Source organism: Saccopteryx bilineata, chromosome 4 (assembly GCF_036850765.1).
Source record: "Saccopteryx bilineata isolate mSacBil1 chromosome 4, mSacBil1_pri_phased_curated, whole genome shotgun sequence".
Classification (NCBI taxonomy): Eukaryota; Metazoa; Chordata; class Mammalia; order Chiroptera; family Emballonuridae; genus Saccopteryx; species Saccopteryx bilineata.
Genome location: NC_089493.1, coordinates 135,131,799 through 135,152,033, shown reverse-complemented (window position 1 = coordinate 135,152,033; position 20,235 = coordinate 135,131,799). Strand labels below are relative to the sequence as shown.

The 20,235-nt window shown below is 41.3% G+C and overlaps 1 protein-coding gene across 3 annotated transcripts in view; it reads left to right on the top strand.

The window, feature by feature from the left end:
• The first annotated feature begins 3,509 nt into the window (after nucleotides 1–3,509).
• Nucleotides 3,510–20,235, top strand: part of RAD50 (RAD50 double strand break repair protein) — a 104,593-nt gene continuing 87,867 nt past the window's right edge. For all 3 annotated transcript variants that reach the window (XM_066278396.1, XM_066278395.1, XM_066278393.1), the window contains exons 1-2: nucleotides 3,510–3,880; nucleotides 7,303–7,386. In XM_066278396.1, coding sequence (XP_066134493.1) covers nucleotides 3,752–3,880; nucleotides 7,303–7,386 — 213 coding nt within the window. In that variant the 5' untranslated portion in view covers nucleotides 3,510–3,751. The remainder of the gene's footprint in view (nucleotides 3,881–7,302; nucleotides 7,387–20,235) is intronic.

Sequence of the window (20,235 nt, the reverse complement as noted above, 5' to 3'; positions counted from 1 at the left end):
AAAGGAGAGAAGTTTTTTTATGAGGTCAGCATTATCCTAATTCCAAAACCAGATAAAAAATTCCAAAACCACAAGTAAGAAAACTATAGGCCAATATCCCCGATGAACACAGATTCTAAAACACGCAATAAAATATTAGCAAACAAGATCCAGCAATACATTAAAAAAATCATAGACCATGATAAAGTGGTATTTATTGTAGGGATACAAAAATACAAAGTTGGTTCAATATTCACAAATTAATAACTGTGTTACAGCACATAAACAAAATCAAAATGAAGGATAAAATCACATATGCAGAAAAAGTATTTGATTAAATCCAGCACCCATTTATGATAAAAACTCTCAGCAAATAGAGGACTAGAGGGACCATAACTCAACATAATAAAAGCCATATATGACAAACCCATAGCTAACATCAATCTCAATGGGCAAAAACTAGAAGTGTTTCCCTGAAAAGAAGAAACAAGACAGAGGTGTCTGTTTTCACTATTTTTATTCAACATAGTACTAGAAGTTCTAGCCACAGCAATCAGACAAGAAGAAATAAAAGGCATCCAAATTGGAAAAAAAGAAGTAAAACTGTCATTATTCATAGGTGACACGATACTGTACATAGAAAACCCTAAAGACTCCACCAAAAAAGTACTAGAACTGATAAATGAATTCAGTAAGGTAGCAGGATACAAAATTAATACTAAAAAATCAGTGGCATATTTATACACCAATAAACTAAAAAGCTTTTGCACAGCAAAGGAAACCATCAACAAAATGAAAAGGCAAATGCATTGCAGGAGAACATATTTGCCAGTGATACATCTAATAAGGGGTTACTTTCCAAAATATATAAAGAACTTATAAAAACTCAACAACAAGAAGACAAGCAACCCGCCTGACCAGGCAGTGGTTCAGTGGATAGAGCGTCGAACTGGGACATGGAGGACCCAGGGTTGAAACCCCAAGGTTGCTGGCTTGAGCACAGGTTCACCTGGGAGCATGGGCTCACCAGCTTGAGCGCAGGATCATAGACATGACCTCATGTCTATGAGGTTGCTGGTTTGAGCCCTAAGGTCATTGGCTTGAAGCCCAAGGTCAGTGGCTTGAGCCCAAGGTCGCTGGCTTGAGCAAGGGGTCACTCACTCTGCTGTATCCCCCCAATCAGGGCACATATGAGAAAGCAATCAATGAACAACTAAGGAGACTAAGGAACTGCAATGAAGAATCGATGCTTCTTATCTCTCTCCCTTCCTGTCTGTCCCTATCTGTCCCTCTCTCTCTCTGTCAAAAAAAAAAAAAAAAAAAAAAAAGACAAGCAACCCAATTTTAAAAACTGGCAAAGGATCTGAATAGACATCGCTCCAAAGAGGTCATTCAGATGGCCAATGGTCATATGAAACAATGCTCAATGTCACTAGATATCAGAGATGCAAATTAAAGCCACAATGAGGTATCACTTCTTCCCTGTCAGAATGGCTATTATCAATAAATCAACAAACAAATGCTGGGGAGGATGTGGAGAAAAGGGAACCCTTGTGCACTGTTGGTGGAAATGCAAACTGGTGCAGCCACTGTGGAAAACAGTATGGAATTTCCTTAAAAAATTAAAAGTGGAACTACTCTTTAACCCAGCAATCCCACTTCTGGGAATACACCTGAAGAAACCCAGTTTTAAAAAAATGTACCTATGTTCACTGCAGCATTATTTACACTAGCCATATTCTGGCAACAGCCAAAGTGCCCATCAGTAGATGACTGGATAAAAAAGCGGGTACATTTACAGAATGGAATACTACTTGGCCATAAAAAGAAAAAAAAACTTACCTTTTGCAACAGCATGGATGGACCTGGAAATTATTATGCTAAGTGAAATAAGCCAGTCAGAGAAATACAGATACCGTATGATGTCACTTATACGTGGAATCGGATCAGCAAAATAATTTAACAAACAAAATAGAAACACAAGTATAGATAGATATATAGAAAGACTGACAGCTGTCAGAGGGGAGGAGAATTGGGGGGCCTGGGTAGAAAAAGATGGAGGGATTAAACAAACAAACAAATAAAAAATATATATATATGAGACATAGACAGGGACAACACAGTATGGTGATAGCCAGAGGTAAGGGAGGGGGTGGAAGTGGGCAAAGTGGTACAGATGAGGATGGAAAGAGACTTGACTTTGAGCATTGAGCACACCATGCAGTAGGCAGATGATGTTTTACTGAGTTGTACATTTGAAACTTACATGATTTTATTAACCCATGTCACCCCAATAAATTCAATAGAATAAAATTTAAAATTATTAAAAAATAAGTAAAGGCATTTTAGATTTAAAAAATACTAACAGGAGTGATATTTCCTTCATGTTATATTTGTGTAACATTTTAGTTTTATAGCAGCATTTGACTTTTCTTAAGCACCTCTCTATATTACTAAAAATTACTGAGGACCCCAGAGAGCTTTAAATTTTTATTTTTATTAAAAGAGTTGCCCTGGCCGGTTGGCTCAGAGGTAGAGCGTCGGCCTAGCATGCGGAGGAACCGGGTTCGATTCCCGGCCAGGGCACACAGGAGAAGCGCCCATTTGCTTCTCCACCCCTCCCCCTCTCCTTCCTCTCTGTCTCTCTCTTCCCCTCCTGCAGCCAAGGCTCCACTGGAGCCAAGATGGCCCGGGCGCTGGGGATGGCTCTGTGGCCTCTGCCTCAGGCGCTAGAGTGGCTCTGGTCCCAATATGGCGACGCCCAGGATGGGCAGAGCATCGCCCCATGGTGGGCGTGCCGGGTGGATCCCGGTCGGGCGCATGCGGGACTCTGTCTGACTGTCTCTCCCTGTTTCTAGCTTCAGAAAAAATGCAAAAAAAAAAAGAGTTGGCTTACAATATTATATTAATTTAAGGTGTACAACAGTGATTCCAGACTTATATACCTTATGATGTGATTACTACAAGTCCAGTAACCCTCTGCCATCGTCCAAGTGTTCAGTATTACTGAGTATATTCCCTGTTGTACAACCACATACCCAAAGAGCTTTTATGTGGTTTATAACTATCAGTATTTACTCACTTGGAAATTAAAATTGAGATTCTCTATAAAGCACAAGAGTATACAAGCTACAAGCACACATTTCTTTAGTCCCTATTGCAATGGCGTCACCACACGTCATGCGAAAACACTACATTAGGGAGCGAAAGAGGGTAGAAAAGGCAAATAACGTCTGAGTACTTTTAGAAAAGCAGTTTTGACGTTAGGGGACATTGCACTCCCCTCCATTCCCGGATCGTACTTTGAGAACTGTTGTACGTCACAAATCTTTGTCTCCCCTTGAGTTAGCGCCTCTCCGTGCGCCCCGACCCCCACAAGAAGCATCAATTCACCGCCACCCCCGAGACTCAGCGCCCAACTCTAGTGGTCGGAACAGCGCCCGAGAGCAGAGCTGCGCACGCACCGCGGACTTCCGACTTCCCGGCGTGCCCCGGGCTTGCGGCGTGAATGCGCGCCCGCTGTAGCGACTCACGTGGCCCGCGGCCTGCAGAGGCGGGAGTGTGAGTGAGAGCGGTGGTGGGCTTCCTCCGCTGGTGTTCTGTGTCTCCTGTGGGCGCCCTCACCCCTCCCGCCCGCCAGCCGGGAAGGAAGCCGGTGTGAGAGGAAGGGCTGCAGCCGGAGCCGTCGCTCCCACCTGGACCCTCAGCGCCTCACGACTAAACTCTGCTGGGCCATTGGACCCTGGTGTTGAGATCAGAAACATTTACAAACATGTCCCGGATCGAAAAGATGAGCATTCTGGGCGTGCGCAGTTTTGGAATAGAGGACAAAGATAAGCAAATTATCACTTTCTTCAGTCCCCTCACAATTTTGGTTGGGCCCAATGGGGCGGGCAAGACGGTAAGTCCGGAGTAACCTCCTGCTGTTTAAGGGTATCGACCTCCAACAAATCTGGAGAATAAAATACTTGGAGAGTTAAGAACGCTGATGAGGATGAGGGGTGTCAGTACGGCTTCGTTCTCGGGGCCCCAGAAGTGCCTGTTCCCCGGGGGACTCCCCGACCCCGGGGCGTGGCCAGCGACCTCAAGAGTCGCCCAGACCCAGCACCCTCAGGGTGTCTCGGCCTGTCTGACGGAACAAGTCTACTCGAGACGCCCACGAAGCCGGGCTCCCAGAGTTCAGGCCTACAAGAAGCCTTTTTGTGTGAATTCATTTTTTTAAACACTCCTTGCTCCTAAAGCATAGCACTCACTTCCCAGTAGTTGTCTCAAAGCAGGAACTTAATAAAAAGTTATAAACTAAATAGGTGAGTTTACAAGTATGCCGACTGTTTAAGCATAGTGGGAAATAACTGGCTTAATTTTAAGATGAAACTGATGTGGTGGGGCTTAAATTACAAAACTGCAGGCAGACCTCATTTTATTGCACGTGGTTTCATTGGCTCTCAACAGGTGCTATATTTTTTACAAACTGAAGGCAAGCCCCTCCACTAGCAAAAAAAAACAAAACAAAAAACCACTCGTTTTATTGCAGTGGTCTGTAACCACACCTGCAATATCTGTGAGGTATGCCTGTATTTTGTTTTTAGGATGCTCTTACCTAGCCAAAAAATTGAGCGCAACTTATTTACTGTGCTTTTTTTTTTTAAGCCCTGAGAATATTTAGAAATTTGAGTTGGGCCCTGGCGGGACAAGCAGTTATGAAAAAAGTACAGCCAAGAAGCTGTTGGTTCTGGAACGATGGCTTGAGAAAAAGCAAGGCAGTTTTAGTGTACCATGGAGAAGGTTAAGTGAAGTTTTGTTAAAAGTGTAGAGAAAAAGATAAGGTTTAGTGCTGAATGCCTGACTCTTGTCTACTTTTATGTAAAAATGTTATATTTATTGAATGCCTATTATGTTATGTACCTAGCATTGTATTAAGTGGTCTGTAAAGGAGACTAGAATAGTGTTTATGAGTACTGGCTGCTTGAATACAATTTTTTTGCCTTGCCATTCGTTAACTTTAGCTGTGCAGGAGTGACCTAGATGTCCTGTACCTTACTTTTCTCATTTATAAAGTGGAGGTAAAAGTTTCTACAGTCTAGGATTCATGTGAGAAATATTACTGTATATAGCAGTGGTTAGCACAATACCTGGCGCATAATAAGGTCTATGTAACTGTTGGCCATTGGTTTTGATGTGTTTTTCTTTTAACTTTTTTAAAAATTTCAATTTTATTGAGGTATAGTTGACATGTAAAATTTTAAGCTATTTAACCTGACCAGGCAGTGGTGCAGTGGATAGAGCATTGACTTGGGATGCTGACGAACCTTGGAACCCCGAGGTTGCCAGCTCCAGCACTGGTCTTTGGCTTGAGCATAGCTTGAAGCCCATGGTCGCTGTCTTGAGCAAGGGGTCAGTGGAGCCCCTAGTCAAGGCACATACGAGATACCAGTGTGCAAGTCAAGGCACATACGAGAACCAGTGTGCAACTAAAGTGCCAAAGGTGTTGATGCTTCTCATCTCTCCCTTCCTGTCTTTCTCTTGCTTAAAAAAAAAAAGATTATAAGGTATTTAAAGTATACATACATCCTGGTGATTTGATAATACCTAATGGTAAAAGGATCCCCCCATCTAGTTAATTAACAAATCCATCACTTCACCTATTTATCTTTTTTTTAGTGAAAACAGTTAAGTTTAGCAAATTTCAATTATACAATAGTGTTATTAACGGTGGTAACCATGTTTTACATTAGTTGTTATTATTAAATTAGCTTAAAAGGGTTTAAATAGAAACAGCATTTTTTCCAAATACTATAATTCTTTTTTATTTTTTTGGCAAGAGACAGAGAGAGGGAAAGACAAGGACAGACAGACATGAAGGGAGAGAGATGAGAAGCATTAACTCATAGTTGTGTCACTTTAGTTGTTCATTGATTGCTTTCTCATACATGCCTTGACTGGAGGGCCCCAGCTGAGCCAGCGTCCCCTTGCTCAAGCCAGTGACCTTGGGCTTCAAGCCAGCGACCATGGGTTCATGTCCACGATCCCACGCCCAAGCTGGCAACCCAGTGCTGAAGCTGATGAGCTGCAGATGAGCTTACACTCAAGCCGGCAACCTCAGGGTTTCCACCCTGGGTTCTCAGCGTCCCAGGTTGATGCTCTATCCACTGCGCCACCACCTGGTCAGGCCCAAGTAATTATTTTATTTTTATTACACTTTCTTAACTATATAATTTTTTATGAACTTCCAGCAATTATTCTTTTTTTTTATATATATATATAAATAAATTTTTATTTTAATGGGGTGACATCAATAAATCAGGGTACATACATTCAAAGAAAACATTTCCAGGTTATCTTGTCATTTAGTTATGTTGCATACCCATCACCCAAAGAGAGATCGTCCTCTGCCACCCTCCATCCAGTTCTCTCTGTACCCCTCCCCCTCTCCTCCCCCTCTCCCTCCTTCCCTCCCCCCACCCCCCATAGCCACCACACTCCTGTTCATGCCTCTCAGTCTCGCTTTTATGTCCCACTAATGTATGGAATCGTGCAGTTCCTGTTTTTTTCTGATTCGCTTATTTCACTCCGCACAATGCTACCAAGACTCCACCATTCCGCTATAAGTGATCCAATATCACCATTTCTCCTAGCTGAATAATATACCATGGTGTATATGTGCCCCATCTTCTTCATCTAGTCCTCTTTTTTTTTTTACAGTGATTAAAAGCCTTTAAGCAAACTCTTGGCCAATACAGCAAGAATCCATAAATGAGTAGTGTCCTTAACATGTTCCCCAAGTCCAAGTTGGCCCCCTCACCATGCCAAATCCCTGAAAAATGCAACCCAACCACAGTTCAGTCTGTTAGGAGCTGTCACAGGGAGCAGGAATCCAGGAAAGTTCCCCACAGGAAAAGTCCGTATGGCACTGGAATTGTTGTCACCATTCTATACTTTGCAGCTCATGTCCAAGTCCCAATGACCGCTGCTTCTAGCTGGTAATGATTCAGGTAGACTGGAAAAAGCCATTTGCAGCATGCGTGGATATGGAGCTTCTGTTCTCCTCTGCCTGGAGAGTTGAGACCAGGTTGCTTTTCCCTGGAGCTCTGTGACTGTGGCCTGGTAAAGAGAACCTTGGGCTACACTAAGCTGGGTGGCAAAGGTAAATTCATAATACAAGTTGGCAAAACACTTAGTTGTATCTGTATTATAGGTTTAATGTCAAATTTTATCTGATTATATCCTTTATGTTTTCTGTGGTAATATTTTTATAATAAATATTTTATGATTAACTTTTGTTGTTCCTTTATGACTAGATAATATACTTTTTTCTTTCTTTAGACCATCATTGAATGTCTAAAATATATTTGTACTGGAGATTTTCCTCCTGGAACCAAAGGAAATACATTTGTTCATGATCCCAAGGTAATGGTGCTAATAAAATTTTGTTCTTCTAAAAGAAAATTTTTGTAATTATAAAAATGGTAACAGTATAACAGCTTATTGTAGAAATCTAGCAATGGAGAAGTATAAAGAGATACGAATGTCACCCACACAGCCTTAGCACCCAATGAAAACCATTGTTGACATTTTCATGTACTTCTACTTTGCATACTGTTTTACATAGCAGAAGTAACACTCAAATTTTGTGTTCTGAGGTGTTTTTCCACTTAACATCATAAAGTGCTGAGTCATTGCACAATTATATTAAGTGCTTAATCTAGGTGCTTAGTTTATGGGTTCTTTTAATCTTTATACTTTTTATATGTCTAAGACATTTTCTTAAAACGTAACCTTTTAGGCCCTGGCCGGTTGGCTCAGCGGTAGAGCGTCAGCCTGGTGTGCGGGGGACCCGGGTTCGATTCCCGGCCAGGGCACATAGGAGAAGCGCCCATTTGCTTCTCCACCCTGCCCCCCTCCTTCCTCTCTGTCTCTCTCTTCCCTTCCCGCAGCCAAGGCTCCATTGGAGCAAAGATGGCCTGGGCGCTGGGGATGGCTCCTTGGCCTCTGCCCCAGGCGCTAGAGTGGCTCTGGTTGCAGCAGAGCGAAGCCCCGGAGGGGCAGAGCGTCGCCCCTGGTGGGTGTGCCGGGTGGATCCCGGTCGGGCACATGCAAGAGTCTATCTGACTGTCTCTCCCCGTTTCCAGCAACCTTTTAGGAACATTTTTAATAATTGTAAAACTTTCTTACATTAGATTGCTTTTAGTTTTTTTTTTGTTTTTTTTACTTTTTGTTTTTGTTTTTGTTTTTTTTGCATTTTTCTGAAGCTGGAAACAGGGAGAGACAGTCAGACTCCCGCATGCGCCCAACCGGGATCCACCCGGCACTCCCACCAGGGCGAGGCTCTGCCCACCAGGGGGCGATGCTCTGCCCCTCCTGGGCGTCGCCATGTTGCGACCAGAGCCACTCTGGCACCTGAGGCAGAGGCCACAGAGCCATCCCCAGCACCCGGGCCATCTTTGCTCCAATGGAGCCTTGGCTGCGGGAGGGGAAGAGAGAGACAGAGAGGAAGGTGCGGCGGAGGGATGGAGAAGCAAATGGGCGCTTCTCCTGTGTGCCCTGGCCGGGAATGGAACCTGTGTCCTCCGCACGCTAGGTCGACGCTCTACGGCTGAGCCAACCGGCCAGGGCTAGATTGCTTTTAGTTTTTTACTAAAATGTACCATGATGAAAATCTTTGAATCTTTGTTTTAATTAGGGTGTTTATTCTATTGGTGAGGGTAAAGAACAGCATTTTCTATATATATTTGGCTTGTTTCATACACTATATCATGAAGTCATGTGCCTTTCTGAATACCTACCCTTCACAAGAGTACATTGTATGTATATTTCAGGCTTTTTTCTGTGTTAAGGAAAACATGTATATGCATATATAAGTACACTCACATATGTATTTTAATACATGAATTTTTAATACATGAATAGAATTTTATTTATATCATTTTACAAATCAACTTATTTTGTGCTATACTGCCTTCTGTTTATAGATACTGGGGTGGGCAAACATAGGTTTACAGTTGTGAGTATGCAAAACAGTATATTTTTGTAGTATTATTTATTAATTGTATTATTTTCCATTCCTGTACACACACACACACATTTTTATTTTATTCTTTTACTAAATAATATTTCATTGAGTTTAAATTGGTTCTCTGTATGAGTTTGTTTCTGTTTGTTTTGTTTTTTGGATTTCAGATATAAGTGAAATAGTATGGTATTTGTGTTTTTCTGACTTATTTCACTTAGCTTAATACCCTCTGGATCAATCCATGTTGTTGCAAATGGCAAGGTTTTTTTTTTTTCTTAATGACCGATTAATATTCCATTGTAAATGTACCACATCATCATTCTTCTGCTGATGGACATTTAGGTTGTTTTCATATCTTGGTCATTGTATATAATGCTGTAGTGAATACAGAGGTGCATAGATCTTTTCAGATTGGTGTTTTGGATATCTCCAGATAAATACCTAGAAGTGTAATTGGTTGGTCATATGGTAGTTCTATTTTTAAGTTTTTGAGGAACCTCCATACTGATTTCTATAGTGGCTGTATCAATGTACATTCTCACCAACAGTGCAGGAGGGCCCCCTTTCTCTACATCCTTGCCAACACTTGTTTGTTGATTTATTGATAATAGCCATTCTGACAGGTATGAAGTGATATCTTATTGTAGTTTTAATTTGCATTTTCCTGATAATTAGTGATGTTGAGCATCTATTCATATGTCTATTGGCTGTCTGTCCTTTTAGAGGAATGTCTCTTCATGGTCTCTGCCCATTTTTTAATCGGATTGTTTGGGGGTTTTTGCTGTTAAGTTATATTAGTTTTTTATATATTTTGGATATTAACCCTTTTTTGGATGTAACATTGGTAAATATGTTCTGCTATTAAGTAGGCTGTCTTTTCATTTCGTTTTATTGATGGTTTTCTTTTATTTTTTCTTTTGTTTCCCTTGTCTGAGGAGACATCCCCCCAAAATATAGCTGAGAGCAATGAATATGTTTTCTTCAAGGAGTTTTATGGTTTCAGGGTTTTTTTGTTTGTTTTTGGTTTTATACATAAAGTTTGATTAATTTTAATGGGGTGACATCAATAAGTCAGGGTACATATATTCAAAGTAAACATGTCCAGGTTATCTTGTCATTCAATTATGTTGCATACCCATCACCCAAAGTCAGATTGTCCTCCGTCACCTTTTATCTAGTTTTCTTTGTGCCCCTCCCCCTCCCCCTCCTTCCCCCCCCCCCTCCCCCACATAACCACCACACTCTTGCCCATGTCCCTTAGTCTCGTTTTTATGTCCCACCAATGTATGGAATCATGCAGTTCTTGTTTTTTTCTTATTTACTTATTTCATTTCGTATAATGTTATCAAGATCCCACCATTTTGTTGTAGATGATCTGATGTCATCATTTCTTATAGCTGAGTAGTATATCATAGTGTATATGTGCCACATCTTCTTTATCCAGTCATATATATATATTTTTTTTAACTGTGATTAAAGCCTTTAAGCAAATTCTTGACCAATACAACAAGAATCCATAAAAGAGTAGTGTCCTTAACGTGTTCACCAAGTCCAAGTTGGCACCAACACTATTCCAAATCCCTGCGAATGCAACCCAACCCCAGTTCAGTCCGTTAGGAGCTATCACAAGGAGCAGGAGTCCAGGAAAAGTCCGCATGGCACTGGAATTGTTGTCACAATTCTATACTTTGCAGCTCACGTCCAAGTCCCAATGTCCACTTCTTCTAGCTGGTAATGATTCAGGTAGACTGGAAAAGCCATCTGCAGCATGTGTGGAGATGGAGCCTCTGCTCTCCTCTGCCTGGAGAGATGAGACCAGGGTGCTTTTCCCTGGAGCTCTGCAACTGTGGTGTGGTAAAGGGAACCTTGGGATACACTAAGCTGGGTGGCAAAGGTAAATTCACAATAGAAGTTGGCAAAAGGGGGAGAGAGAGCTCTAAATTAGGAATAGGTCCCAGCCTGAAATATGAGTGGGGCAATGAGGTTGGAGGAATAAAGGAAACACTATATATTGAACAAAGCAGCAGAAAATAGGACTATCAATACCCACAACAGAGATCTTTGAGGGAAGAATAAAAAACCTGACTATTCAGGCAAGACATATTTAAGTGGCCCTTGTGCAAATGAGATCAGTTTACCTGCCTCTTGGAATAAATACCGTAGGCTCGTCCACAGTGTTGTAGATGGGGCCGACGGCCCTGGGCACCTTCAGCCTTCAGTGGCAAACCCCAGCATTCTGGGCAAGGTTAGGGCATAGGTGGCTGGAGCAGGGCTGGAAGAGACTGAACCCTCCCTTAGAGGAGCAAGGGGGAAGCCTACCTTCCAGTGTCCCTTTTCCTCACAGCAAAGGCATGTAAGCCTGGCAGGCTTTAGCTCAATGACCTTCTTTTTCACTATTGAAGCAGGACCCAGGTGGATTCCTATGAGACCTCTTTGGGGCGTTGGAGCCTTTAAGGGCATATCCTAAAAGCTGGTAATTCACCTGATCTCTATTGGGCTTTTTCTGCCTCTTGGTACCTTAAAGGCCATGGTCAGAAGATCTCGCTGAGGGGTTTGAGGATCCCCATCTGCCTATATAAACCTTTTCCGTATATCTGGAGCTATTTGGAAAAAGACAAAACAGTGTTATTAGTTGGATCAAATAAAAGAAGGTAGAAGTTTGCAGGAGAAGATTTGGCGTCTCCTGTTCATCAGCATTCAAAAGAAATTTAAAAATTTTTAAGTAAAAAGCATGATATGGTAGACCCGTAGGAGTTCCAGGATATGACTCCCCCCTTTAAAAAATTTTTTTAATTGACCTTAAAATATTTTCTGGGTACACTTTAATAATACCTTGACTTTAACGATTGTAAGAGATACTCCTAATTCGAAAGGTTTGACAAAATACAGTAAATGCTTTTGCTACATATGCAGGAGCATTGTCAGGTTAACCAGTTTAGGAAATCCAATAATAGAAAAATGCATACAGACAATGAGCTATATGCTATAACATGCTTAGCAGCCTCTCCGGTTCTGGCAGAGGTTTCTATAAATCCATAATAGGTATCCACTGTCCCGTGGACATAGGACTGTTTGCCAAATGAAGGTATATGAGTAACATTCATTTGCCAAAGTTGTCCTGGTAAGAGTTCTTTAGGGTTAACTCCAAATGAAGGGACAGATTGTAGTATAGGACCCCTTGGACAGGATTTACCAATCTGCCCTGCTGCTTTCCAAGAAAGTCGAAACTGTCTACACAGGGCTGCAGCGTTCTGGTGATGAATAGTATGAGACTGAATTGCTCGATCTGTCATAGTTGCTCCAAATAATTTTCTTTTGGGTAGCTTGATCAACAAGGGCATTCCCTTGTCCTAAAGCTCCAGGGAGCATGGAGTGAGCTCGAGTATGTCCTATAAAACATGGAGCTCTATGTTGACATACAAGTCTTCGAAGAAGGAGGAACTGCTGAAATAGTTCATCAGCAGTTGTCCCTAAGACAGCAGTCTTTATAGTGGAAACAACCATAAGTAAATATTTGCTGTCTGTATATAGATTAGAGGAGGAATATGGCAAATGCTGAAAAGCCATGATAATGGCATATATTTCTAGTCTTTGAGCTGATTTTAAGTTGACTGTTTCAGTATAAATTTGTCCATTGACTTGCAAGAGCGATTTGCCATTTAGTGGAAGTTTCCCAGAGCCATTGTTGTTGATCCTTTGAAAAAAGGAACAACAATAATTTTGAGGCTCAAAACCTATAAGCTGTAAGGGTCGCCTATGCCCCTTGATAATCAAGGATTCGACAGATCAAAATATGGAAGTGTGTTCCATGGGCTATTAGATGGTTCAATGTGCCCAAGCTGTAGCTGCTCTTGTACCAATCTAGCAGCTGCCCTAAGTTTCTCCTGAGAAAGGGGCCATTGGTCTACCCATACAGGATTATCTGATTCTAAGTAATTGGGTCTGCACAATGCATTATTGAGGTAGCAGGAGCTACCAAGGCCCCTATGCTAAATTTTGATATCCTAATCCACACCTTCTGGTATTGGGTGACACTTCTATGGGGGTGAGAATTCCTCGCTGTTCTTTCCCTAGTCCCTTAATGGGCAAAAATCCCCGATCAGGCATCCGAGTACTGACTAAACCATTAGGACTGACAAGCAACGCTCCCGTATTTTTCAAAACATCTCAACCCCACAAGTTAACTGGCCATCCAGGTAGCGCATAAGGCTTTAAAAATCCAGAATGACCTTCTTAATCTTCCCAATGTAAAAAACTATAACTTTGTTAAGGGGATTTACTCTGCCCTATACCTTGTAATTCTGTGGCTGCTGCATGAGTGGGCCAGGAAGGAGGCCAGTGTAGCTTAGCAATAACAGATACATCAGCTCCAGTATCTAACAGTCCTTTAAATTTATGCCCATGTATTGTTAGTTCCATTTCAGGACATTCCTGGCCTTTTTTTTTTAATCCAATTGGCAAAATCAGAAGAGTCAAATCGCCACTTTTCTTGGGGCCCCTTTTGCAGGATGTGGCCTGAGAAGCAGAATTAGCATCCTTATACTATTCTTCTACCTGCCTGAATTAGCCCTGAGACAAATTCTTTTTTTTTGATTAATTTTAATGGGGTGACATTGATAAATCAGGGTACATTTGTTCAGAGAAAACAGCTCTAGGTTATTTTGCCATTTGCTTATGCTGCATTCCCATCACCCAGCATCCAATTGTCTTTCGTTACCTTCTAACTGGTTTTCTTTGTGCCCCTCCCCCATTCCCCTCCCTCTTGTCCCGCCCACCTCATAACCCCCACACTCTTGTCCATGTCTCTGAGCCTCATTTTTATGTCCCTCCTATGTATGGAATCATATAGTTCTTAGTTTTTTCTGATTTACTTATTTCGCTCAGTATAATGTTATCAAGGTCATCCATGTTGTTGTAAATGATCCGATGTCATCATTTCTTATGGCTGAGTAGTATTCCATAGTATATATGTACCAAAGCTTTTTAATCCACTCGTCCTCTGAGGGACACTTGGGCTGTTCCCAGATCTTCGCTATTGTGAACAATGTTGCCATAAACATGGGGGTGCATTTCTTCTTTTCATACAGTGCTATGGTGTTCTTGGGGTGTATTCCTAACAGTGGGATAGCTGGGTCAAAAGGCAGTTCGATTTTTAATTTTTTGAGGAATCTCCATACTGTTTTCCACAGAGGCTGCACCAGTCTGCATTCCCACCAGCAGTGCAGGAGGGTTCCCTTTTCTCCACATCCTCACCAGCACTTATTCTGTGTTGTTTTCTTGATGAGCGCCATTCTGACTGGTGTGAGGTGATATCTCATTGTGGTTTTAATTTGCATTTCTCTAATGATTAGTGATTTTGAGCATTTTTTCATATGCCTATTGGCCATCTGTGTGTCCTCTTTGGAGAAGTGTCTATTCATTTCTTTTGCCCATTTTTGGATTGGATTGTTTGTCTTCCTGGTATTGAGTTTTACAGGTTCTTTATAAATTTTGGTTATTAACCCCTTATCAGACGCATTGTCAAATACGTTCTCCCATGGTGTAGTTTGTCTTTTTATTCTGTTCTTATTGTCTTTAGCCGTGCAGAAGCTTTTTAGTTTGATATAGTCCCATTTGTTTATCCTGTCTTTTATTTCACTTGCCTGTGGAGACAAATCCGCAAATATATTGCTGTGAGAAATGTCAGAGAGCTTACTGCCTATGTTTTCTTCTAAGATGCTTATGGTTTCATGGCTTACATTTAAGTCTTTTATCCATTTTGAGTTTATTTTTGTGAATGGTGTAAGTTGGTGGTTTAGTTTCATTTTTTTGCAGGTAGCTTTCCAATTTTCCCAACACCATTTGTTGAAGAGGCTGTCTTTACTCCAATGTATGATCTTACCTCCTTTGTCAAGTATCAGTTGTCCATAAAGGTGTGGGTGTATTTCTGGGTTCTCAGTTCTGTTCCATTGATCTAAATGCCTGTTCTTATGCCAGTAACAGGCTGTTTTGAATACAGTGGCCTTGTAGTATAACTTGATATCCGGAAGTTTGATACCTCCCATTCTATTCTTCCTTTTCAAGATTGCTGAGGTTATTCGTGTTCTCTTTTGGTTCCATATAAATTTTTGGAATATGTGTTCTATATCTTTGAAGTAAGTCATTGGTATTTTAATCGGTATTGCATTGAATTTATAAATTGCTTTGGGTAATATAGACATTTTAATGATGTTTACATTTCCTAACCATGAGCACGGTATATGCTTCCACTTGTTTGTATCTTCCCTGATTTCTTTTATCAATGTTTTATAATTTTCCGAGTACAAGTCTTTAATCTCCCTGGTTAAATTTATTCCTAGGTACTTTATTTTTTTGATTGCAATGGTAAAGGGGATTGATTCCTTAATTTCTCTTTCTGACAGTTCATTGTTAGTGTATAAAAATGCCTCTGATTTCTGAGTATTAATTTTGTATCCTGCCACCTTGCTGAATTCATTTATCAGGTCTAGTAGTTTTTTGACTGAGACTTTAGGGTTTTTTATATACAATATCATATCATCTGCAAATAATGATAATTTTACTTCTTCTTTTCCAATTTGGATGCCTTTTATTTCTTTTTCTTGTCTGATTGCTGTGGCTAGGACTTCCAGAACTATGTTGAATAAGAGTGGTGAAAGGGGGGCACCCCTGCCTTGTTCCTGATCTTAAGGGGATTGCTTTTAATTTTTGCCCATTGAATATGATGTTGACTGTGGGTTTGTGATAGATGGCCTTTATCATGTTGAGGTATGTTCCCTGTATTCCCACTCTGCTGAGAGTTTTGATCATGAATGGGTGCTGGATTTTATCAAATGCTTTTTCTGCATCTATTGAAAATATCATGTGGTTTTTCTCCTTCCTTTTGTTTATGTGATGAATCACATTGATTGATTTGCAAAAATTGTACCAGCCTTGCCTCCCAAGAATAAATCCCACTTGATCATGGTGTATGATTTTTTTCATACATTGCTGGATCCGGTTTGCTAATATTTTGTTGAGGATTTTAGCATCTAAATTCGTCAGGGATATTGGCCTATAATTTTCTTTCTTTGAGTTGTCTTTGCCTGGTTTTGGAATCAGAATTATGCTCGCCTCATAAAAGGAGCTTGGAAGTCTTTCTTCCTCTTGAATTTTTTGAAATAGCTTGAGAAGGATAGGAGTTAGTTCTTCTTTGAATATTTGGTAGAATTCACTTGTGAAGCCATCAGTCCCAGGACTTTTCTTTTTTGGGAGCTTTTTGATAACTGTTTCAATCTCATTTGTTGTAATTGGTCTGTTTAGGTTTTCTGAGTCTTCCAGATTAATTTTTGGAAGATTATATGTTTCAAGGAATTTGTCCATTTGATCTAGGTTGTCTAGTTTTTTGGCGTACATTTCTTCATAGTATTTTCTTACAATATTTTGTATTTCTGTTGTGTCAGTTGTTATTTCTCCACTCTCATTTCTAATTTTATTTATTTGAGTCCTCTCTCTTTTTTTCTTGGTGAGTCTGGTTAAAGGTTCATCGATCTTGTTTACCTTTTCAAAGAATCAGCTCCTGGTTTCATTGATCCTCTGTATTGTTTCTTTAGCCTCTATGTCATTTATTTCTGCTCTGATCTTTATTATTTCCTTCCTTCTAGTAGCTCTGGGGTTTACTTGCTGTTCTTTTTCTAGTTCTTTTAGATGTAGGGTCAAGTTGTTTATATGAGCTTTTTCTAGGTTCTTTAGGTATGCCTGTAATGCTATGAACTTCTCTCTCAAGACTGCTTTTGCTGTGTCCCATAAATTTTGAGTTGATGTATGCTCATTATCGTTCGTTTCTAGGAATTTTTAAATTTCTTCTTTGATCTCATTGTTTACCCATTCATTATTTAATAACATGCTATTTAGTTTCCAAGTGTTTGAGTATTTTTCAGTTTTTCTGTTGTGGTTGATTTCTAGTTTTATGCCATTGTGATCAGAGAAAGTGCTTGATATGATTTCAGTCTTCTTAAATTTGTTGAGACCGCTTTTGTGCCCTAACATGTGGTCAATTCTAGAGAATGTACCATGAGCACTTGAAAAGAATGTATTCAATATATTCTGCTGCTTTAGGGTGAAAGGTTCTAAAGATATCTATTAAATCGAGTTGATCTAGTATGTCCTTTAAGTCTGCTGTTTCTTTGTTAATTTTCTTTCTTGAGGATCTATCTAGTGATGTTATTGGGGTATTGAAATCCCCTACTATTATAGTATTGCTGTTGATCTCTCCCTTTAAATCCATCAAAGTCTGCTTTATATATTTAGGTGCTACTATATTAGGTGCATAGATATTTATAATGGTTATATCTTCCTGTTGGATTGCTCCCTTTATCATTATGTAGTGACCTTCTTTATCTCTTACTATAGTCTTTGTTTTAAAGTCCATTTTGTCTGATATAAGTATTGCTACCCCAACTTTTTTTCATTTCCATTTGCGTGAAATATTTTTTTCCATCTACTTATCTTCAGTCTATGTGCATCTTTTTTTTAAGGTGTGTCTCTTGTAGACAGCATACGTATGGTCCTGTTTTCTTATCCACGCAGCTACCCTATGTCTTTTGATTGGATCATTTAATCCATTTACATTTAAGGTTATTATTGATATGTAATTGTTTATTGCCATTTTATTCTTTAAAATTGTATTCCTCTTTTACTATATTCTTTTTCTCCTTTGATTTGTTTACAACAGGCCCCTTAGCATTTCTTGCAGCCTTGGTTTGGTTGTATGAATTCCTTGAGATTTTTTTTTGTCTTGAAAGCTTTTTATTTCTCCTTTAATTTTAAATGATAGCCTTGCTGGATAAAGTAGTCTTAGTTGTAGTCTCTTGTTCTGCATTACTTTGAATATTTCTTGCCATTCTCTTCTGGCTTCAAGTGTTTCTGTTGAGAAGTCGGAAGTCATCCTTATGGGGGCTCCTTTGTAGGTGATAGTCTTTTTTTCTCTAGCAGCTTTTAATATTTTCTCTTTATCACTTAGCTTTGGTTTTTTAATTATGATGTGTCTTGGTGTTGATTTCTTTGGGTTTCTCTTTAATGGAGTTCTCTGTGCTTCCTGAACATGTGAGATGTTTTCCTGCCTTAATTGAGGGAAATTTTCAGCTATGATATGCTTGAACAAAGTCTCTATCCCTTGTTCTTTCTCTTCTTCTTCAGGAACCCCTATGATGCGGATGTTATTTCTCTTCATGTTGTCACAGAGCTCTCTTAGAGTTTCCTCAGACTTTTTGAGTCTCTTTTCTTTTTTCTGCTCTGCTTCCGTGCCTTTATTTATTGTGCCCTCTAACTCGCTGATTTGATTCTCAGCTTCATCATTCTTGCTTTTAATTCCTTCCATTGTGTTCTTCATTTCTGATATTGTATTTGTCATTTCTGACTGATTCTTTTTTATTATTTCAATGTCCGTTTTTATATCTGCTATCTCTTTATTTAGGTGTTAGTAATGACCATCTATTGTTGTTCTAATATCTTTGAGCATCCTAATAATTCTTATTTTAAACTCTGCATCTGGTAATTTGGTTATATCTGATTCATGCAGGTCCTTTTCTGGGGATTTCTCTTGACTCATTTGTGTTGCATTTCTCTGCCTTCTCATCTTCTCTGTGTAAAAGAAGGTCTTGGTCACTGGAGTCCACTAGGTGTGGCCTCTGTTACTTAGGTGTCGTCTGTCTGCAGGCCCGCCACCCTCTCTGCTGTTGCTGCCTAGGGCGTTTAGGTATGGGCATTGCCGGTGCCTTCCCACTAGGGCTGTTGCTGTGGTTTCTGCCTTTCCTTTACGGGGAGTGGCTGTGATCACGTGCTTGGGTATACAAGCCTTGGTGGCCTTGGCCTTCACCCCGCCCCCATGGGTGGCATTATGCTCGGCCCTGAGGACAGTGGCCCCCACCTTTGCTCAACTGTGGGTCTCTGCCTGATTCTGGGCTTTCGCCCGGCCCTTGCAGGAGGAGCCCTCTCGTGGGACTGCTGCAAGCCTTAGCTCCACAGGCCAGGCGGGACTGCGTGCCCATGCTCAGTAGCAGGACTCCACCTGTTCTGGGCTTTTGGCTCCACCCCCGTGGGTGGAGCCGGCTCCCAAGTCAGGCCACAAGCCTTAGTTCCGTGGGTGGGGCAAGGCTGTGCTCCTGTGCCCTTGCTTAAGGGCTGGTCTCTACCCCTTCCATGGTTCCCACCTTTCTCCCGCAGGCTGGAATACAGGCAGCCGCAGCTGGGCTTGACCACTTTTGTATGCCCCCTCCTCTCCAGCCAGGCAAGACTGAGCTCACACCTGGGCCCAGTGGTGGCCACCCAGCTTCCACCCTTGCCGACAGAACCGCATTTCCGCGTCCCGCCGCTGCCCGCCCTCCAGCGAGCCCTCAGCCATGTGGGTGCGGGTGCTGCTGGTCAGACCCTAAGACTCACTACTATCTCCTGCTACTCCAGTCCTCTCCTCTCTCCCTCTTCCCCACAGCCCCGGGAGAGTGGTTGTGAGAGAGGTGTTCTGTGCGGTCCCTTTAAGAAGAATCCTGGGTCTGAGAAATCAGTCTCTTTTTCACAAACAGTATCCTGACTTGTTTCCAGCTAAATACTGTCCTTACGCCTCTTCTGGGCTCTGGGGCTGCAGGCTGGGGCTTTGTTCCTGGGATTCAGAACCCTCCCCTCTCTGCTAAACTCACTTCCCGCCACGTGAGTCTCTCCCAGCTGCCATTTGCTCTGGGAAGCTGGGCAGCCCTCTCCGCGTTTCCGCTTTTCCTACCAGTCTCAGTGTGGCTTCTTCAGTGTTCCTTGGTTGAAGAGTCCTCTTAGTTTAGTCCAAAGTTGGTTTTTCCAGATGATAGTTCTTAAAATTAGTTTGTAATCCACTTTGGTTCTGGGAGGTGGGAGTTGGTACGTCCGCCTACTCCAGCACCATCTTGTCTTCTCTGGTTTCAGGTTTTCCATTTAAGTCTTTAATTCATTTTGAGTTTATTCTTGTAAATAGCATGAGAAAATGGTCTAGCTTCATTTATTTGCATGTACAGTATCTGTTTGCTTTTGCCAACACCATTGATTGAAGAGAGAGTCTTTACCCCATTCTATATTCTTGCTGCCTTTTTTTTTTTTTTTTTTTTGTATTTTTCTGAAGCTGGAAATGGGGAGGCAGTCAGACAGACTCCCGCATGCGCCCAACCGGGATCCACCTGGCACGCCCACCAGGGGGCGATGCTCTGCCCATCCGGGGCATCGCTCTATCGCTACCAGAGCCACTCTAG